The 16,452-nt window shown below is 32.9% G+C and overlaps 1 protein-coding gene across 4 annotated transcripts in view; it reads right to left on the bottom strand.

The window, feature by feature from the left end:
* Nucleotides 1–16,452, bottom strand: part of LOC118185112 (uncharacterized) — a 254,232-nt gene that overhangs the window by 38,634 nt on the left and 199,146 nt on the right. For all 4 annotated transcript variants that reach the window (XM_085809298.1, XM_085809300.1, XM_085809301.1 and 1 more), the window contains one exon: nt 841–1,006. In XM_085809298.1, coding sequence (XP_085665424.1) covers nt 841–1,006 — 166 coding nt within the window. The remainder of the gene's footprint in view (nt 1–840; nt 1,007–16,452) is intronic.

Genomic DNA, 16,452 nt, shown 5'->3' with positions numbered 1-16,452 from the left:
ATTGGCAACAGTTGAGTTTTTACATCTACGTTTTCGAGTTAGTTCTATTGTTTACTTTCGTTTTAAGTAATGAGAATAATGACTTTTTGAGATGTTTTTCATGAGTATTTAAAAACTGATGAGTAATATTTTATGCCATTTATGTTCTGAGTATTGCTTTGAGGTGTCGAAGCTAAAACTAACACTTAATTACACTTGTAAATAGAATTGTAATATTAAACTGTTTGTGTTGTGACGAGATGTCTTTCATTGGATAATTGATTGTATACTCATTTTCCATCATAATTCTTCTGATATCGAAGGTAAAATGGGATAGTATCTACTCGTGGCAGGAAAACTTCTGAATGATTTCATGCTGTTTTCAGCATTTCACATTGAACAATAAGATGGCCACATCAGTTAACTTAGCTGATAAAACTGAATAATACATGCATAAAAATGAGCAATACAATATGAATACATACATTGACCCTAGACATCATTCACCCTAGAAAAATTTTGGAATTCTAGAAAGTTAATCATAGCATAAAGCTCTTTCTATAAACAGCTATTTCTATCAAAGTCAAACAGCTGGGCTGACTAAGTAAATTTATTATAGATTATGGTAAAAATTTTTAAATCAAGCAAATAGAATAATTTAAATGCAAACTCTCGCTAGTGACAATGTTTACTATACAGAAAATTCAAGAAAAATGAAAGCATAAGAAAAATCACAGAAAGGTCTTAAACAGGAATACTGCATGATGATTGAAAATGTCTTCTCCAAGTTTGCTTCCCAATAAAGAACACAGAATATTATAATGACATAGATAACATTCTAAAAATAAAAAACACATTTACTTGTCTATCTCGATGTGGAATTACATGATATATTCTTGGAGGTTTGCCTTTCGCCACGATGTCACGTTCTTCACAAAAATTCTTTCCAACAAAATCTCCAGCACCAAAAAAGCCTTCTGTTACCAAAGTCAGGCTACTTATCTTTGCTAATTCATTTCCTAATGCACTGAAAAGAGGGGGGGGAAGATAAATTGGCACTCTTTTGTTAAACCTACAAAATACTTAATGCTTATCACATTTTATGCCAAATACACACTTGAATATACTACATTAATTAAAAAAGCGATAAAAATTAAGCTTTATTTATGTAATCCATTTCTGTTTGTACAAAGGCAATGGGTGTCTGAAAAACACGTTAAAAATGTAAAAAAGCAACATAGGAAAAACAGTAACACCTAGTAAAATAATAAGTTATTTTCAGACAAGACATCAGTGACTAATTCAAACTTACTTTGGTTTCTAAACACCAGAACATATGGTTATATCTTGGCTGTTTCCCACACTTGTACATACATACCATATTTGACTACATATAAGACGCACCTTTATTAAGACGGCCAAACACAAGGAAAAAAAGTTTCAATAGCGTGGTTTCTTTTAGTTCTCACATTTCATAAAAGCCAAATAAACAGTTATTGAATGCAATTACCTTCACGTATAAGACGCAGGTAACTTTTTTGAGACCAAATTTAGGAAATAAAAGTGCGTCTTATATGCCGTCAAATACGGTATATATAAAGACAGAGATAAATATAGATATATGTATAAATTTACAAAAAGTACATAGTAATTCATTCCACAAGAAGAAAATAAGCACTCACTTCGTAATATAAAAATTCAGCAAAAAAATTTAGCATCATTAGATTGGCATATTAAACAGACTTTATTCAACACAATTTTCTACTGTTTCATTCTGCAAAACTATATAGCATCCTCATAATACATTGTGATATTTTTTACACACCTAGATAACAGGAAAGATAGTCTCAAACTTACGGGAAAATAGAATCTGGCAAAAGCAACAATCTTTGCAACATAATGCATGGTTCAATATGAAATGCAAAAGAATAAGCAAAGTACGTACAAAGAACAAGGAAAACAAAGAATAGTTCTAGTTACTGATATTTACTAGAAAACAAATTTTGGTATTTACCTGAACTGTTCAGGTGAACATCACCAACTACAATACATGCATCACAATGTAAAAAGGAACCCTTTACCCTCAGTAGTTATAATGCCCTCTAGCAGAAAGCCATATGGATTCACATATTGTATAACAAAAATTGCTACTTTTGTCCCATTCTGTCACCATTTTAACCTTCTCAGAGTTATGGACATAAAAATCCATACAGAAAGGTGACTTTCATATTCATTACAGGAGAAAATTTCTGCCAGCTGATTTTGGGCTGAACGTATATGGAAGAAAAAGAATCAAGATACAGAAAGTCACTTTTTAATTATAATGAAGAAAATAACATATATTTATGATACTTTGAAATTTCGGGGCTAAAGCCTAGATGCTCGGAAGGTTAAACTGTGATATCTTTCCTGCTACAACATATATACATTTTCCAATCTTAAAAAAGCTATTCCCTGTTTCAAACAATTAAAGCTGCACTTTACTTACCTTTTTTAAATAAGGTTTTGATATATAAAAAACGGGGGGGGGGGATTTTTTATAGATATTGCAGAATTATATATAGAATATTCATCATGCAGTTACACGACAGTAACTTTCATCTTAAAAATTTTGCATTCAAAATGTCTATTTTTAAAATAAAAACAATTAATGTATTTGATTATAGTCATAAATTATCAGAACAGCTTTCTGATTAGGAAGTATGGCAGAAGTTTAAAAATTAACTCAGATAGCAATTCTTAAAAAGTCACAATTTGTAAACCCATCTGAAGGGACCACTTGAAACAGTAATGTTAGACTGAAATAAAAGAGAGTACATTGAGCAGTGAATTTCCCCTGAAAGCATGCTAAATTCGTAAGCGAAAAAACTGTTTTCTAAGTCCATCATATCCTAATAATCAGAACAATTTTTCCTAATTTAACAATATCAGTTTTTAATCAGTAAATTAGGAAATGCATCCCTCATGCATCAGCAGCAAATGCAAGAGTATTTCAGATATCACAATAAGACACCCTAATTTCCAGATGAAACGCAGCATCAGAGTAAAAACTACACCTCAGGAAAATCGGGGGGGGGAAGGGGGGGACTAAAATCTCACAGAAATGCCGCCCTAAGTAAAATCACTAGTTACATTTTTATGAGCATCATAATTGCAAAATCTTGACCTATGTTATGAAAAAATGCATAAAACAAAACCGTTACTCAAAAATAAAGTACACATAAGACAGTGAAAATTTATTTACGTTCAGGAACATACTTACTATGTATGAACTACATAACGTACACTGCGGGGAGGAGGGGGAGGGACAGTTCTATATCTCCACAAAATTCAAATTTCGTTTTTCATGTCTCGAAAGCGCGACTTAAAATATATGTTAGATTTATATATAGCATTGTTTTAACATAGATATTTTGACAAAATCGGACTTTTTCTGAAATAACATACCAATTTTTTTCCCATATTTCGATTCTACGACTTAAATGATGCCAAGATATTAAATTTTGTAAAATTTGATGCGAAATTTACAGTGAAATTCAAAAATTTTTCAGGCACAATTTTTTCAGTTTGCACCAAGAATAATTCACTTGGCAAATCTCTTAATATGCGGCAGCCAATTTTTCTTTCCCTTCCATTATGCTGGAGCCAGAAAAAAGGTATCTCATTCCTACCTTTTTACATTGTGCATGACAGAAAATAAGGTCACCGCGTTTCTACTTCCAAATAATTTTAGCAAAGTGTTTAAACCACATTATGATGTTTTATCGCTTTCAAGAAATATGCCAAATTTTAAAACGCACCAATATATAAATTCATGAATATCTTCGGAAATTTTGAAGAAAAAACTGCAAATTTTTGCAGGTATGCTTAGAAATATCTCTACTTTAAGATGATGGTAAACATTTCATAGATTATAATTCAAAAATATTTTTGAAAAATTTATAAAAATTATTTAAAAATACAAGTTTTAAAAATAAATCATGAAAAATGGTTGAATTTTATTTGGAATGAACCTAAATTTCAAAATGTGAAAGGAAGAATCAAATAAGTTTAATAAAAAAAGAGAGATTAATAAATATATATCAAACTCAAAGTTGAGGAGCTAAAATTTTGAGAACTAATTTTTTAAAAACTACTCGTACGATTTTTACAAAACTTGGTAGTTTGGAGTTATTCGAGTTGTAGAATCGAAATATGGAAAAAAAATTGTATGTTACTTCAGAAAAAGATCGATTTTGTGTCAAAATACCCATATTAGAACAATGCTATATATATAAATCTGATACATATCCTTAGTCACGCTTTCAAGACATGAAAAACACAAATAGAATTTTGTCAATCGGCCCAGTAGAATGGGAGATATAGAACTGTCCTCCCTTTTTTTTTGCGCAGTGTACATTCATGAATATACTTATAATTACATTTTATATACACTGATGTAGCCTTTAAAGAAGTCAATATATGTAATACTTGTACTATGTTATAAAAATATTACAAGAAGATATTAAATTAAATGGCAGAAGAAAATGTTAAATTTTACTTTTACTAAAGAAAAGAATTACAGCAAACATATGAACTCATCAAACTCTGATTCTTTACTATCTGAATTAAAAAGTTTTAGCAAACCCTGATCTAAATTGTCAAACTACCAGATAATCATATTCATCCTCTTGGTTCACCTTTTCTTTATCTGGGGATATACTTTCAGCTTCTTTGAATGCTGATATTATTGACGAAATTTTGACCGATTTCCACACACCTTTTTATCCATTTTGCAACTTTTTCATAAGATGCTCAATGCATTTTGCCACTTTTGGCATAAGTGTGTAATCCTTCACTTATCCAACACTCCTACTGCTTTTGGACTTCAACTCTAAGGGTTTATTAACTGAAAAATATAATGGTTGTAAGATTTTTGGTCAACCCACCAGGAATTACTACTAAGGTTGTAGACAATTTTTAACACCTAGTTTTCACTAAATCAAGAAAATGAGTACAGATGGAATCTATTATCAACAATCCCTTTGGTTGGAAAAAAGATCCTTTATAACACTGCCAAACACTTAGCAGCAATTCATGCATGCCTGTTTTACACACCCATTCATTCTCGTTTGCACATATCCATCATTAGGAAAATCTCCCTTCGGAATAGTTTTCCATTAGAAAAAGATCATTAGCTTCAGCTTGTCACTGTTTGCGGCACAAGCTAACGCATATGTAAATAGTTTTTTTTCATACCCCATCATAAGCATGAATATAGTTTTTGCACCAGTTTCATCAAGAGCTCTGTTTGCAGGCGTCAAAAGCTAATGATGACTCATCTATATTTATTACTTTTGATAGAGAAACTTTTTTGCTTATTAATAATGTCTATCGCATATTTTAGAAAAGTCTTTATTATCCTGTCAGTCCATTGGTAACTATCCAACTGTTCTAGTACACAGAGGGATATATATATTTCCCTTTTCATAAATCTGCTGCACCAGCAAGGCGTCCTTTTAAGGCATTTATGTTCATTTGTTGCACCATAAATTTTGGTTGTAAGCAAATTTTTATACTCAAAACTGCCATTTTTTTCCCCTTTCTGCATCTTTATCTGCTTTGCACGGTCATTCTCTAGATCTGGCATCTTTTAGTACAACATTTTTTGTGGCATAATTTCAAGTGCCTTTTTCAGTTCTTCAATGTCGAAGACATTGCTCGTCCACTTCATGCTGAAGCTGACAAGTTCTCTAACAGGCAGAATGCCAAGCATTTATTTGTGCTGAAGGTGGAGAAAGAAGAAATCTGTTAGAGTTTGTCATTGCAATGCAGGTGCAGTTGCGTCCACATTTGAAAAGAACCATAGTAAATTTACAACAGAAAGGGAAGGGGAAGTGAGATGATGGGTCCAGGAAGATTCATCAAGGGACAAAGAACAGAGGCTATTCAAGCTGGTGTGAATGCTGATTTGAAAGAGGGAAGAATATAATTGTTTCTAGATTTCATTTAGAGTGAAAAGCCATGTAGGTTCTTTCAAGAGAAAGAATAAAATATGTAGCGAGATCATTTGTGATACTTAAACACCATCTGTGAAACTCTCCACATGCTATTTTTCTTCTGCAGAGTGGCAACATTAAGTTACTGTAAAAACAAAAGAACAGTGACTGATTTTTCTGTTTGTGAAATTCAATATGCAAAATGTAAATAAATATTAATCTTATTGGAGTCAGAGAAGTGCTTAGCATTTTGCTACATTCCAGGCACTTCACTGGTTTACCCAGATTTGATCCTATTCTATTTATGAAGCGTAAAATGGAAGAACAACAACATGCAACATTTTTGTAAGATGATGAGAAGTGATAGACATTGTTATGAACAACGTTGTAACCAACTACCTCAACTACTTTCCCATTGTAAAGTTCTGTAGTTTCTTTTTGGAGCTGAACAGTTGACTTAGTAACAGTTTCAATTTTGCCGTGCTTCTCTGTTCGCTTGGATTTCATTAGGAATTGGTGGTTCAATTTTTTTTTATTCACCTGAAAAGTATAAAATTCCGAGCACACGTGAGACTAAAATGCTTCTGAAATGCGTAAGTCAACTTTAAAAATTAAAATTTTGTTCTATATTGAAATACATCTTTGGTGGTAGTTCATACAATTAGGCTAATAAATTTGTTGATAACTTTTCGAATGCATCAAATGTTTTAAAAGTTAATGAACTAAAAAAACTAGTTTTTACCAAGCGATCTTTAACTGGAAATGTTAAGCTATAAAAAATAAACTAAACTAAATAAAGATAACTAACTGTACATCCATTAAGCTTAATTTTATTATAGCTGATGGAGATGAAAGTTAAACAAATCAAAACTAATGCAACAACTGCAACTGTCGCCAGGGTGAGCATCAAAATTCCTCCTTTTTGGAAAGCCCAACCCTAAAATATGGTTTCTTGAGATTGAAGCCCAATTCCACAATACTGGAATTATGGCTCATCAAACAAATTATGATTACGTAGTCACTTCTAATGAAGCAGGACCATTGTCACAAATAGCTGATATTTTCACCAAACCACCAGAGAGTGGCAAATACTAGTATATGCCCATTAAATAGAGGCTTATTGAAATTCTTGTCAATTCTGAAATGCAGACAACTCAGAAACCACTGACCAAATTACAACTGGGTGATAAGAAACAATCCCAACTTCTCTGCATATTATGTAACTTGGTGGCTGAGCAAGTGCCAGCTGAAATTTTGAAAACACTGTGGATGCAATGAATATCACTTAATATGTGGAGCATTTTGTTTGTAAGCAGTGATAATTTGACCAAAAATTCTACAATGGCTGACAAAATATGGGAATTAAATCACAATCCACCCCAGGTAGCTTGCATTGCTTTTCCACCATCTGACAACATTATAGCCCAAGATCTAAAGAAACAGATATCAAACTTGACACTGCAGATAGCAGAAATGAATAGATGAAGAAATTCCAGTCCACAAAGACACAGACTGAATTCAAGAAAGTGTTCACAAAATAACAGTGACCTAAATAACTGTTATTTTCATCAACACTTTTGCGAGAGAGCTTATAAGTGCACCCCACCATGCAAATACCCCGCTTTGAAACAGGAAAACTGAATCCCTGGCCATCGATGATGACTGAAAGGCAGGGGTGTCCAGCTGAGTCCATATATTCATGACAATGTATCAGCAACCCATTTTTACACCACCACTATCAGCAAAAAGAGCTGTGGCTAAGCTCGAGCTATTTGCAGCTAACAGTACAAAAATCAAAATGTATGGTAAAAAAAATTTAGAACTGTATCTAGTGCTACGCAGATCTTTCAAATGGCTTTTTATCATTGTGGATGTCAATAAACCTAGCGTTGGAATTATACCTTCTTTCATATTTTAATTTGTCAGTCGATAGTAAAAATAGAAAATTAATCGGTCACACCACCTCATTAACAACTAAAGGTACTTTGTGTAACAACAGCATCACTCTTAAATTCATTTGCTAATACTGTTCAAAATCAATATAGAGCCAATCTAAATAAATGTCCTAACTTACTTAAACCCAACATAAAAAATGATAAAAATTAATGTACAGCATTAGATCACAACCATATAATAGACTTTCTCAAGAAAAGTTGATTGCTGTGAAAAAGAAATTGAATTATATGCTGCAAGAAGGTCTCTGCAGACCATCCAAAAGAAGCTGGTCAAGTCCATTATACTTCAGTTTAGAAACAATCCAGTGACTGGAGACCACATGGTGATTACCGTGGCCTTAATGCAAATACTGCACCAGATCATTACCCACTACCATTTCTAATGGACTGCACACATATTCTGCATGGAAAAGCAATGTTTTTCAACCATAGATTTGATAAGAGCCTACGAACAGATTCCTGTTCATGAAGCTGATATTCCTAAGACCATAATAACACTTTTCGGACCTTTTTGAATTTCCTTACGTACAATAGTTAGCCTAGGCAATACTGCACAAACCTTTCAAAGGTTTACGAACACAGTGCTTAGCTGCCTAGACTTCATATTTTGCTACCTCGACAACATTCTCATCGCCTCTCTAGACACTGAAACACACAAAAAACACCTTAATTAATTTTCCAAAGACTCAATAACTATGGACTATGCATAAACATCGCAAAATGCAAATTTGGTCTGAGCAAAGTTGAATTTTTAGGTTATGAAATAATAACTGAAGGAATCAAACTTTTTTCACTGAAAGTTGATACAATTAAACAATATTGTAAAACAAAATCATTCAAAAGCTTGTGCAGATTTTTTGGAATAGTGAATTTTTGCCATCCCTTCATGCCAAACTACAACAACCATTGACAATCTTGCTTAAAGGAGTAAAGAAAAACAGCAAAAAACCTTTAATTTAGACTGAACATGAACAGAAGGCTTTCACCGGTATCAAAAGTGCACTGCGCAGCTTTGCAGTGTTAGTTCACCCCAACTAGATTGTGCAAATCAGTCTAACTACAGATACATCTGATTCTGCTATGATCCATCAACTAAACAAATAAAAAACAACCACTAAGCTTCTTCTCCTGATCCTTCTCATCAAAAACAGAGAAATTATAGCGCATATGATCAAGAACTACTTGAAACCCACCTAGCCATAAAGCATTTTAAACACATTTCGGAAGGACGGTCATTTACTATCTTCAATGATCATAAACCTGTCACCTTTGTCTTACAGCAGAATTTAGATTAAGCCTCTCAAGACAAGTCTGGCAGTTGAACTACATTGCTGAATTCACTACAGACATACATAAAAAAGAAAACATTGTAGTAGACACCTTATCGAGAATCAACACCATTGCTACTCCAGCTCCAATTGATTGTACAGTTATTGCAGATTTTCAGGATTCTCAAGATTCTTAAATCAAATTCCAGTTTTAAAATATTACAAATTCCTATTCCCAGATAACAATAGAAAATTTACTGTGATACCCCCACTAATTTTAAACAGCCATACATTGCAAAAGAATTTCACAAAAAAGTACTTTTCTCTGTACATGACTTATCTAATCCTGGAATTCGTGCAACAATGATGCTGATGACAAAACAATTCATTGGCAGACTATCAGCTGTGGTCTAGAGAATGCTTGCAATACCAATGAGCCAAGTTCATAAACATACACATGCTTCAACTGCTGAATTCAAAGTTACCAATCCACGTTTCAAGCACCTTAAAATCGATATTTTTCGCCCTTTAACATCTTGCAAAGGTTTTAGGTATCTACTTACCATCATCGACAGATACATTCGGTGGATCGATGCTCTACCTTTGCAAGACCAAACTGCAGATTCCATTGCAAATTCCCTTGTCATGACTTAGATTTCAAGATTTGGAATCCAAGAGAAGATAACATTTGACCAAGGTCGACAATTTTACAGCCAACTTTTTCAATCCTTGAGCAAAAACCTAGGTTTCAAAGCTAACAGCATCACAGCTTATCATCCACAATCTAATGGTTTAATCGAATGATCGAATGACAGCATCGAACTTTGAAAACAGCTTTTGAAAGAACCTGAAATCCCCCTTGCAAATGTCAAATTCTTGGACAGATGTCCTGCCTTTAATACTTCTTGGCATTTGATTCGCCATTAAAGAAGATTTGCATTGTTCTGCTGAACTTGTGTATGGCACACCAATCTGTTTGCCCGGAGAAATTTTCAGTAATTCCCCAACAGTCATGCATTCAGATTTTATACAAAAATTGCAAAGTCATATCCAAAACCTAAAACCATCATGGAACCAACCATGGAAAAAAACAGTTTTTGTACACAAAGACAAATTGTTCACACATATTCATCTAAAACAGCATAATTTCGTCTTCTCTTCAACCACCCTATCTTAGACCATATTTAGTTAAACAACGTTTTGAGAAATTTTTTGATGTGAAAGTTTCAGGCAAAATTAAAAGAATATCGATAGATAAACTGAAAAAACATGTTTCAAATATAATATAGCAACAAATCTTCAGACACATGAAGATGATAACTCCAAAATCTCACAACCACTTCCTAGATACAATGATCCTTCCAAAGGCACCCATCCTAGAAACACAAAAGCTGGACAAAGAGTAAGATTTCTTGCATATCTGAAAGATTACGAGGTATAATGCTATCAGTGGGAAGGGAGGGTGTGGTGACATCATTTGCGATATTGAAACGCCATTTGTGAAACATTACGCCACCAAAAAATCAAAAGAGCAATGACTGATTTTCTGTTTGTGAAATCTGATATGCAAAAAATTAATCTTATTGGAATCAGAGAAGTGTTCTGCATTTTCTTACATTCCAGACACTTCAAATGCACTAAAGCTTGCAGAAAGTAACTGGGTGTGTGGGAGCAGCACCAATGTAATTCAAGCTATTTACAATGACATTATAAGAAATATTTTTTAAGTGCACGTAAATGCCACATTGGCACATAATGAAAAATTTAAGTTTTAAGTATGTAAATGACATGGTGTTCCTTATAAAAATTATGGTACTTTTTAATTATCTGTACCCCCACTGAAAAGATACAATAAACTATCTATGTAACAATGCACCAATTTGCCAAAAAGTTTTTATGTGCTAACCCAGGTATGCTCTTAGCATATGTGTGTCTGAATGCCTATGGATTTCTATATCTGTAATTCATAAGGTATTTTAAGCTAATTTATCAGTTATTATGATTTAAATCTTTACTATAACTTATAACTTCTATAGTCCTCACCAGAATGCAAATTAGTTATGAGTATTAACACAAAGGGTTTTAAATATCTAGATTAGAGCTCCTGGCACCCATGTTTTCTATTACTATTGCCAGTTCTGCGTGTGATACATGTTTCACAGTTGAAGCAAACTCCACTGATGGGAAAAAGCAATGAATTTAACACTTAAGTTTCACAACATGAAAGATTCACTAAAAATATGGGGACATGCAAACAAGAATAGAAACTGTCTTTTAACTTTTAAAAAATAAATTAATTACATTTGCGAGAAATGCATGTGGCTCTCGAGCCTGCATTTCATACACAGCCATATACATTAGTCTTCATCTATTTCAATTGTACAAGATTTTACCAATAATATTTAAAGCTGTTAGAACCCTAAGCTGTAGTGTTTTTAATCAACATTTAAAATATGCACTGTTAAATACCTTGAGTCAGCTTAAATAATTTATTTTATGTGTAGTCTAAATCTATGTTACATAGATTTGAATTTTAACTTTATCTTACGTTAATTTAACCGTCTCACTGCTACGCGGTGCAAAAGCACTGCATTCATTTGTCTCGAAAACCACTGCGAGTTTCAGTGTGTCTGTTGCTCCGTGGGTGTGAATGTACGTAGTCTGACCTCACACGTACTTCGCGTGACAAATGAACGCAGCGCTTTTGCGCTGTGTAGCAGTCAAACGGTTAAATTCCCCAATTAGTGAAGTGGTACAAAAGCTGTGCATTTCTGTTCATTTAAGACATAACTCATTATCAGTTTACTAAGGTCTATAGGACTGATACAAGCTTCCACATACAGTAGAACCCAACATTTGGTATTATATCACAAACCATGTCACAAGACAACATTTAGCCTACACTCCCTCGAAGATTCCAAGTTCGTAGCAAGTCCAATGGAAAGCTGCAGGCACTATGCAGGCATCAATGAAACCATCTAGTAATTTTGATGACAGAAGTTTGGTCCTGACTTTTTAGAAGACTTAGAAACACTATTTTTCTATACCCTGTTAGACAGTCGCTAAAGGTGGCAATAGCAACCACTATGCTATGAGGTTAAGCAGTGAACTGGTACAGAGGTATTGGAAAATGTTTACTAGGTGAACCAGGGAATGACAACTATAAGTTAGATATACTTAAAACCATATTTTTGAGAGCATTTTGCATGATTAAAGATAGGGTCAAGTTAAATTCTGAACATTATGTTAAATTCCAGACTAAGGAAATAAGTTAACAGATTTTATTCCACGAAAACTACATCTGGTGAAGTTGTTATATGGAAAAAAAAAAATATGCAGAAGTTATTGAGTTAATATTACCCAGGTTGTTGCTCCAAATTCAAGATTTTCTGGAAATAAGAAACCCTCATAGGCTAGAACAGCTTTTCATGTTAGCTGAAATTTGCTGTAAATATGCATATGTGGGAATATGAGGAAAGAGATGGCAAAAAATCCTGGAAACCTCTTGCTGAAAGAGGTGGTAAATGTGACGGCAGGCAATATTTTGGTAATCGATAAAATTTTTTGCCTGATAATGGTTACCACCAAGATAATTTTCAGAAAATTAAAACAGGGAATCATACACAGAAACCTTTAAACTAGGTAGGGTATTGTGTATGAGAAAGGTCAGTCATCCTAGATGGAAGAAAAAGCCCTGCATATTCTATTACATATGGTGCTAATTAAAAATCTGTCAATTCCAGATATTCAGATTGTTTTTCATGCCATTTCTTCAGCTGCTCTGCTGGTCACATGGGTGCAAAGTAGCTTTTTGGCAAAATATTTAGAAAGTACAGAATACTTGAGGTTGCAAGAACCAAGGCCATAATAGGAAAGGAAAAACACTGTGAATGCACAGGGCAAGCGATTTTAAAAGTGCAAGTTAGAAATGAACAGCAAAGTCCTTTTTTAGTGTGGGGGATACAAATTTACAGGCACATGTAATATTGGGTTTGAATTTCTTAAAATCAGCTGGCATACAAAGTAACACTCAGGAGTATACCAATGCATGGGATATAAACAAGCAGACTAAAAAAGAGGCACAGCTGCCTCTTTTAACATATTGTTAAAATAATAACTTTAAAACTCTAAAACATATTGTTAAAATAATATAACTCTAAAACATATTGTTAAAATAAAGTAAAAGAGATCCCAGAAAAGCATACTGCAGACATGCTGAAAATCAAAATCATAATCCCCACAAGTAATCCCTATTGTAGCCCTGTAGTATGCTAAAAAAATTTAATTAATTAGTATAAATAAAAAATTAAACTAATTAATATAACAAAATACCCCATTTAACATTTATCAATAATTGAGGATATAATACAGAAAATCAAATGCACACTACAAAAAAAGGGGGGGCAATTCTATATCTCCCGTTCTACTGGGCCAATTAAAGAAATTCAAATTGCGTTTTCCATGTCTTGAAAGCGCGACTTAGGATATATATCAGATTTATATATAGCATTGTTCTAACATAGGTATTTTGGCACAAAATCTTACTTTTTCTGAAATGACATGCCAAATATTTTCCATATTTCGATTCTACGACTCAAATTATGTCTAGATATTAAATTTAGTAATTTTTGGTGAGAAATTTAAAAATATATATATTGGCACTTTTTTTTTTAGTTTGTGCCAAGAATAATTCACTTAGCCAACTTCTTAATTTATTTTTCTTTCCTTTTTTTCATTATCCACAAGCGGGAAAAAATTTCATTGTTCATACTTTCAAATAATTTTAACAAAGTGCATAAACCACATTTTCGTTATAATGGCTTCTAATAAATATGCCAAAATGTAAATCCACGTATATCTTACGAAATTTTGACTACAAAACTCTAATTTTTTGCATGCATGCTTAGAAATACATTTACTTTAAGGAGACGGCAAAAATTTTATCGGTTATAATTCAAATTTTTTTCTGAAAAATTTATAAATATTATTTAAAAATACAAATTCAAAAAATAAATCATACAAAAAAGCGAATTTTATTTGGAATGAACCTAAATTTTGAAATATGAAATGAAGACTCAAATAAGTTTAATAAAAAAGAGATATTAATAAATATATATCAAATTGAATTAACATTGAGGAGCTAAAATTTTGAGAGCTTATTTTTTAAAAACTACTAGTGTGATTTTCGCAAAACTCAGCAGTTTGGCATAATTTGAGTTGTAGAATCGAAATATAGAAAAATATTGGCATGCCATTTCAGAAAATTGCCTCTTTTAGCAAAACACTTAATCCAACTCAAAGAAATTATAATGATATCAAGAAACAGAGTCTAGCAGTCTTGTTGGCCATAAAAAAATTTGAATGTATTTTGGCAAGGAAACTGTTAGTGAATATAAGGGCCATGTGGCAACTATATATCTGTATCCTAGGGAGTATTTGTCACTCCCTCCCCACATATATGGACTCTTAAAGTACCAGAATATACTTTAAAATTTAAACGCATATTGAAGAAAATGTTGCAGCAGATGCCTTATCATGAAAAGCTAGATAATGAGTAGAAAGAATAAAGATGTACAATGTTGATTTCAAAAATTTTAGATTCACGAGAAACAATAATTTCAGGACTACAAGGAGACCCAGAATTCAAAAATATCCACACACATATTTAAAAGATCACAAACACTTTCAACATCATGACACAACAGGAATAGGAACAGGGTTGCAAACTATGAAATCATTTATAACCTTCTCCTCTAGTCAAAGGAAACAATTAAGAACAACGACTGGTTATCTCAGCAAGTTTAAGATTAAATATTTTACATGAACTGCATGATTTGCCTTTATCAAGTCATCTCAGAGTAAGAAAAACAGTCCAGAAAGTAAGGAAAGCTGTTTATTTTTAAAAGCTATAAAGATTTGCAACTGAATATGTCACGTCCTGTAACACTTGCTAATTAATGATATTAATTTAAGGCTGGCTGGGTACCTAAATAGCATAAAAGTTGCATTCGCTAATGAAATAGTAGAAATTGATCTCTTAGGCCCTTTCCCACGGAGTGAAAAAAATTGATATTTACTCATGATTGCTGGTCATATTTAAATTGGGTAGAAATAATTCTGCTCCGAAGGGTGTCTGCAAAAATTGCTGGACATTCATTTTTAAATATATTTATATTTAAGTATAGAGCTCTGATAAAAAGAATCTCGGATAATGGTAAGCAACTCATATATCAAATTTTTGACAAAATGTGTAGAGCTCTTGGCATAGAACAATTTAAAATGGCCCCTTATCAACCCCAGTCGAATATCGCAGAGTAGGAAAAGAAACATAGTTAAAATTATCCACCACTGTGTAAGAAATTACCACTAGTGCTCGGATAGCTGTGTTAAAGAACTAGCTTTTGCATTAAAATTCACCCAACATGATACAACTGGTAAGACACCACCTAAAAACAATTCCTTTACAGGACAAAGGATTATGCCTCTCAATAACTTTCTATTTAAAAAATTGTTGGACGAATTTAAGTTGGCAGACATTTAAAAATTCATGACTGAGGCAATGGGTAATTCAGATATGGCATGGGCAAAACAAAATTTTATTATGATAAAAAGAGGTGTAAAACTGATTTTAAGGTTCGAGAAAGTGTTTTAAAAAAGAAGTACTCCTTCTTGTGCACCAGAAGGAAATGTGGGAAATGAAGGAAAGAGCGAATGCAAATCTAATTAACAAAAATATTAGGAACAGGACAATATGCTGCTTATGAGATCAGTACTGTAGGAATAGTGGCATGAATAGGGCTGGGACCTCGAGACACTTGGTTGAGCTAGCACTGACAATTCAAGTCACAAGACCCACAAGAGAAAAGGATTAAAGAACGGAAAAGGCTCAAGTTGAATGATGATTCAAAAAGAAAGGTTACAGAGGGTAGAATGGCAAAAAGAAAGAAAGGAACAAGGAATATGTTCAAGGATCTCTGAGATGTCACTGCCACTCAAGTGAGAGACAATAGTAGCATGAAGGATGGAGAAAAGGAAAAAGTCCAGGTGAACATGGTTCAAAAGGGAGCTTCCACTAATGGGGAAAAGTCTGCACACTGAAGATGAAATGTATGCTATATACAGATGAGGAAAGAGAAACCAATATGATGGAGAGTCATTTAGTAATATCATCAATACATCATTTAGTAATATTTTAATGTCAAACTCCAAAAAATGAATAAATACTTTAGGCTTTTTTTATAAAATATACATAATAAGCATATTACATAAATT

This window comes from Stegodyphus dumicola, chromosome X2, assembly GCF_044657685.1.
Source record: "Stegodyphus dumicola isolate Sdum_Otavi_A_Nest chromosome X2, ASM4465768v1".
Taxonomy (NCBI): domain Eukaryota; kingdom Metazoa; phylum Arthropoda; class Arachnida; order Araneae; family Eresidae; genus Stegodyphus; species Stegodyphus dumicola.
This window is presented reverse-complemented; position numbering and strand designations above follow the sequence as displayed.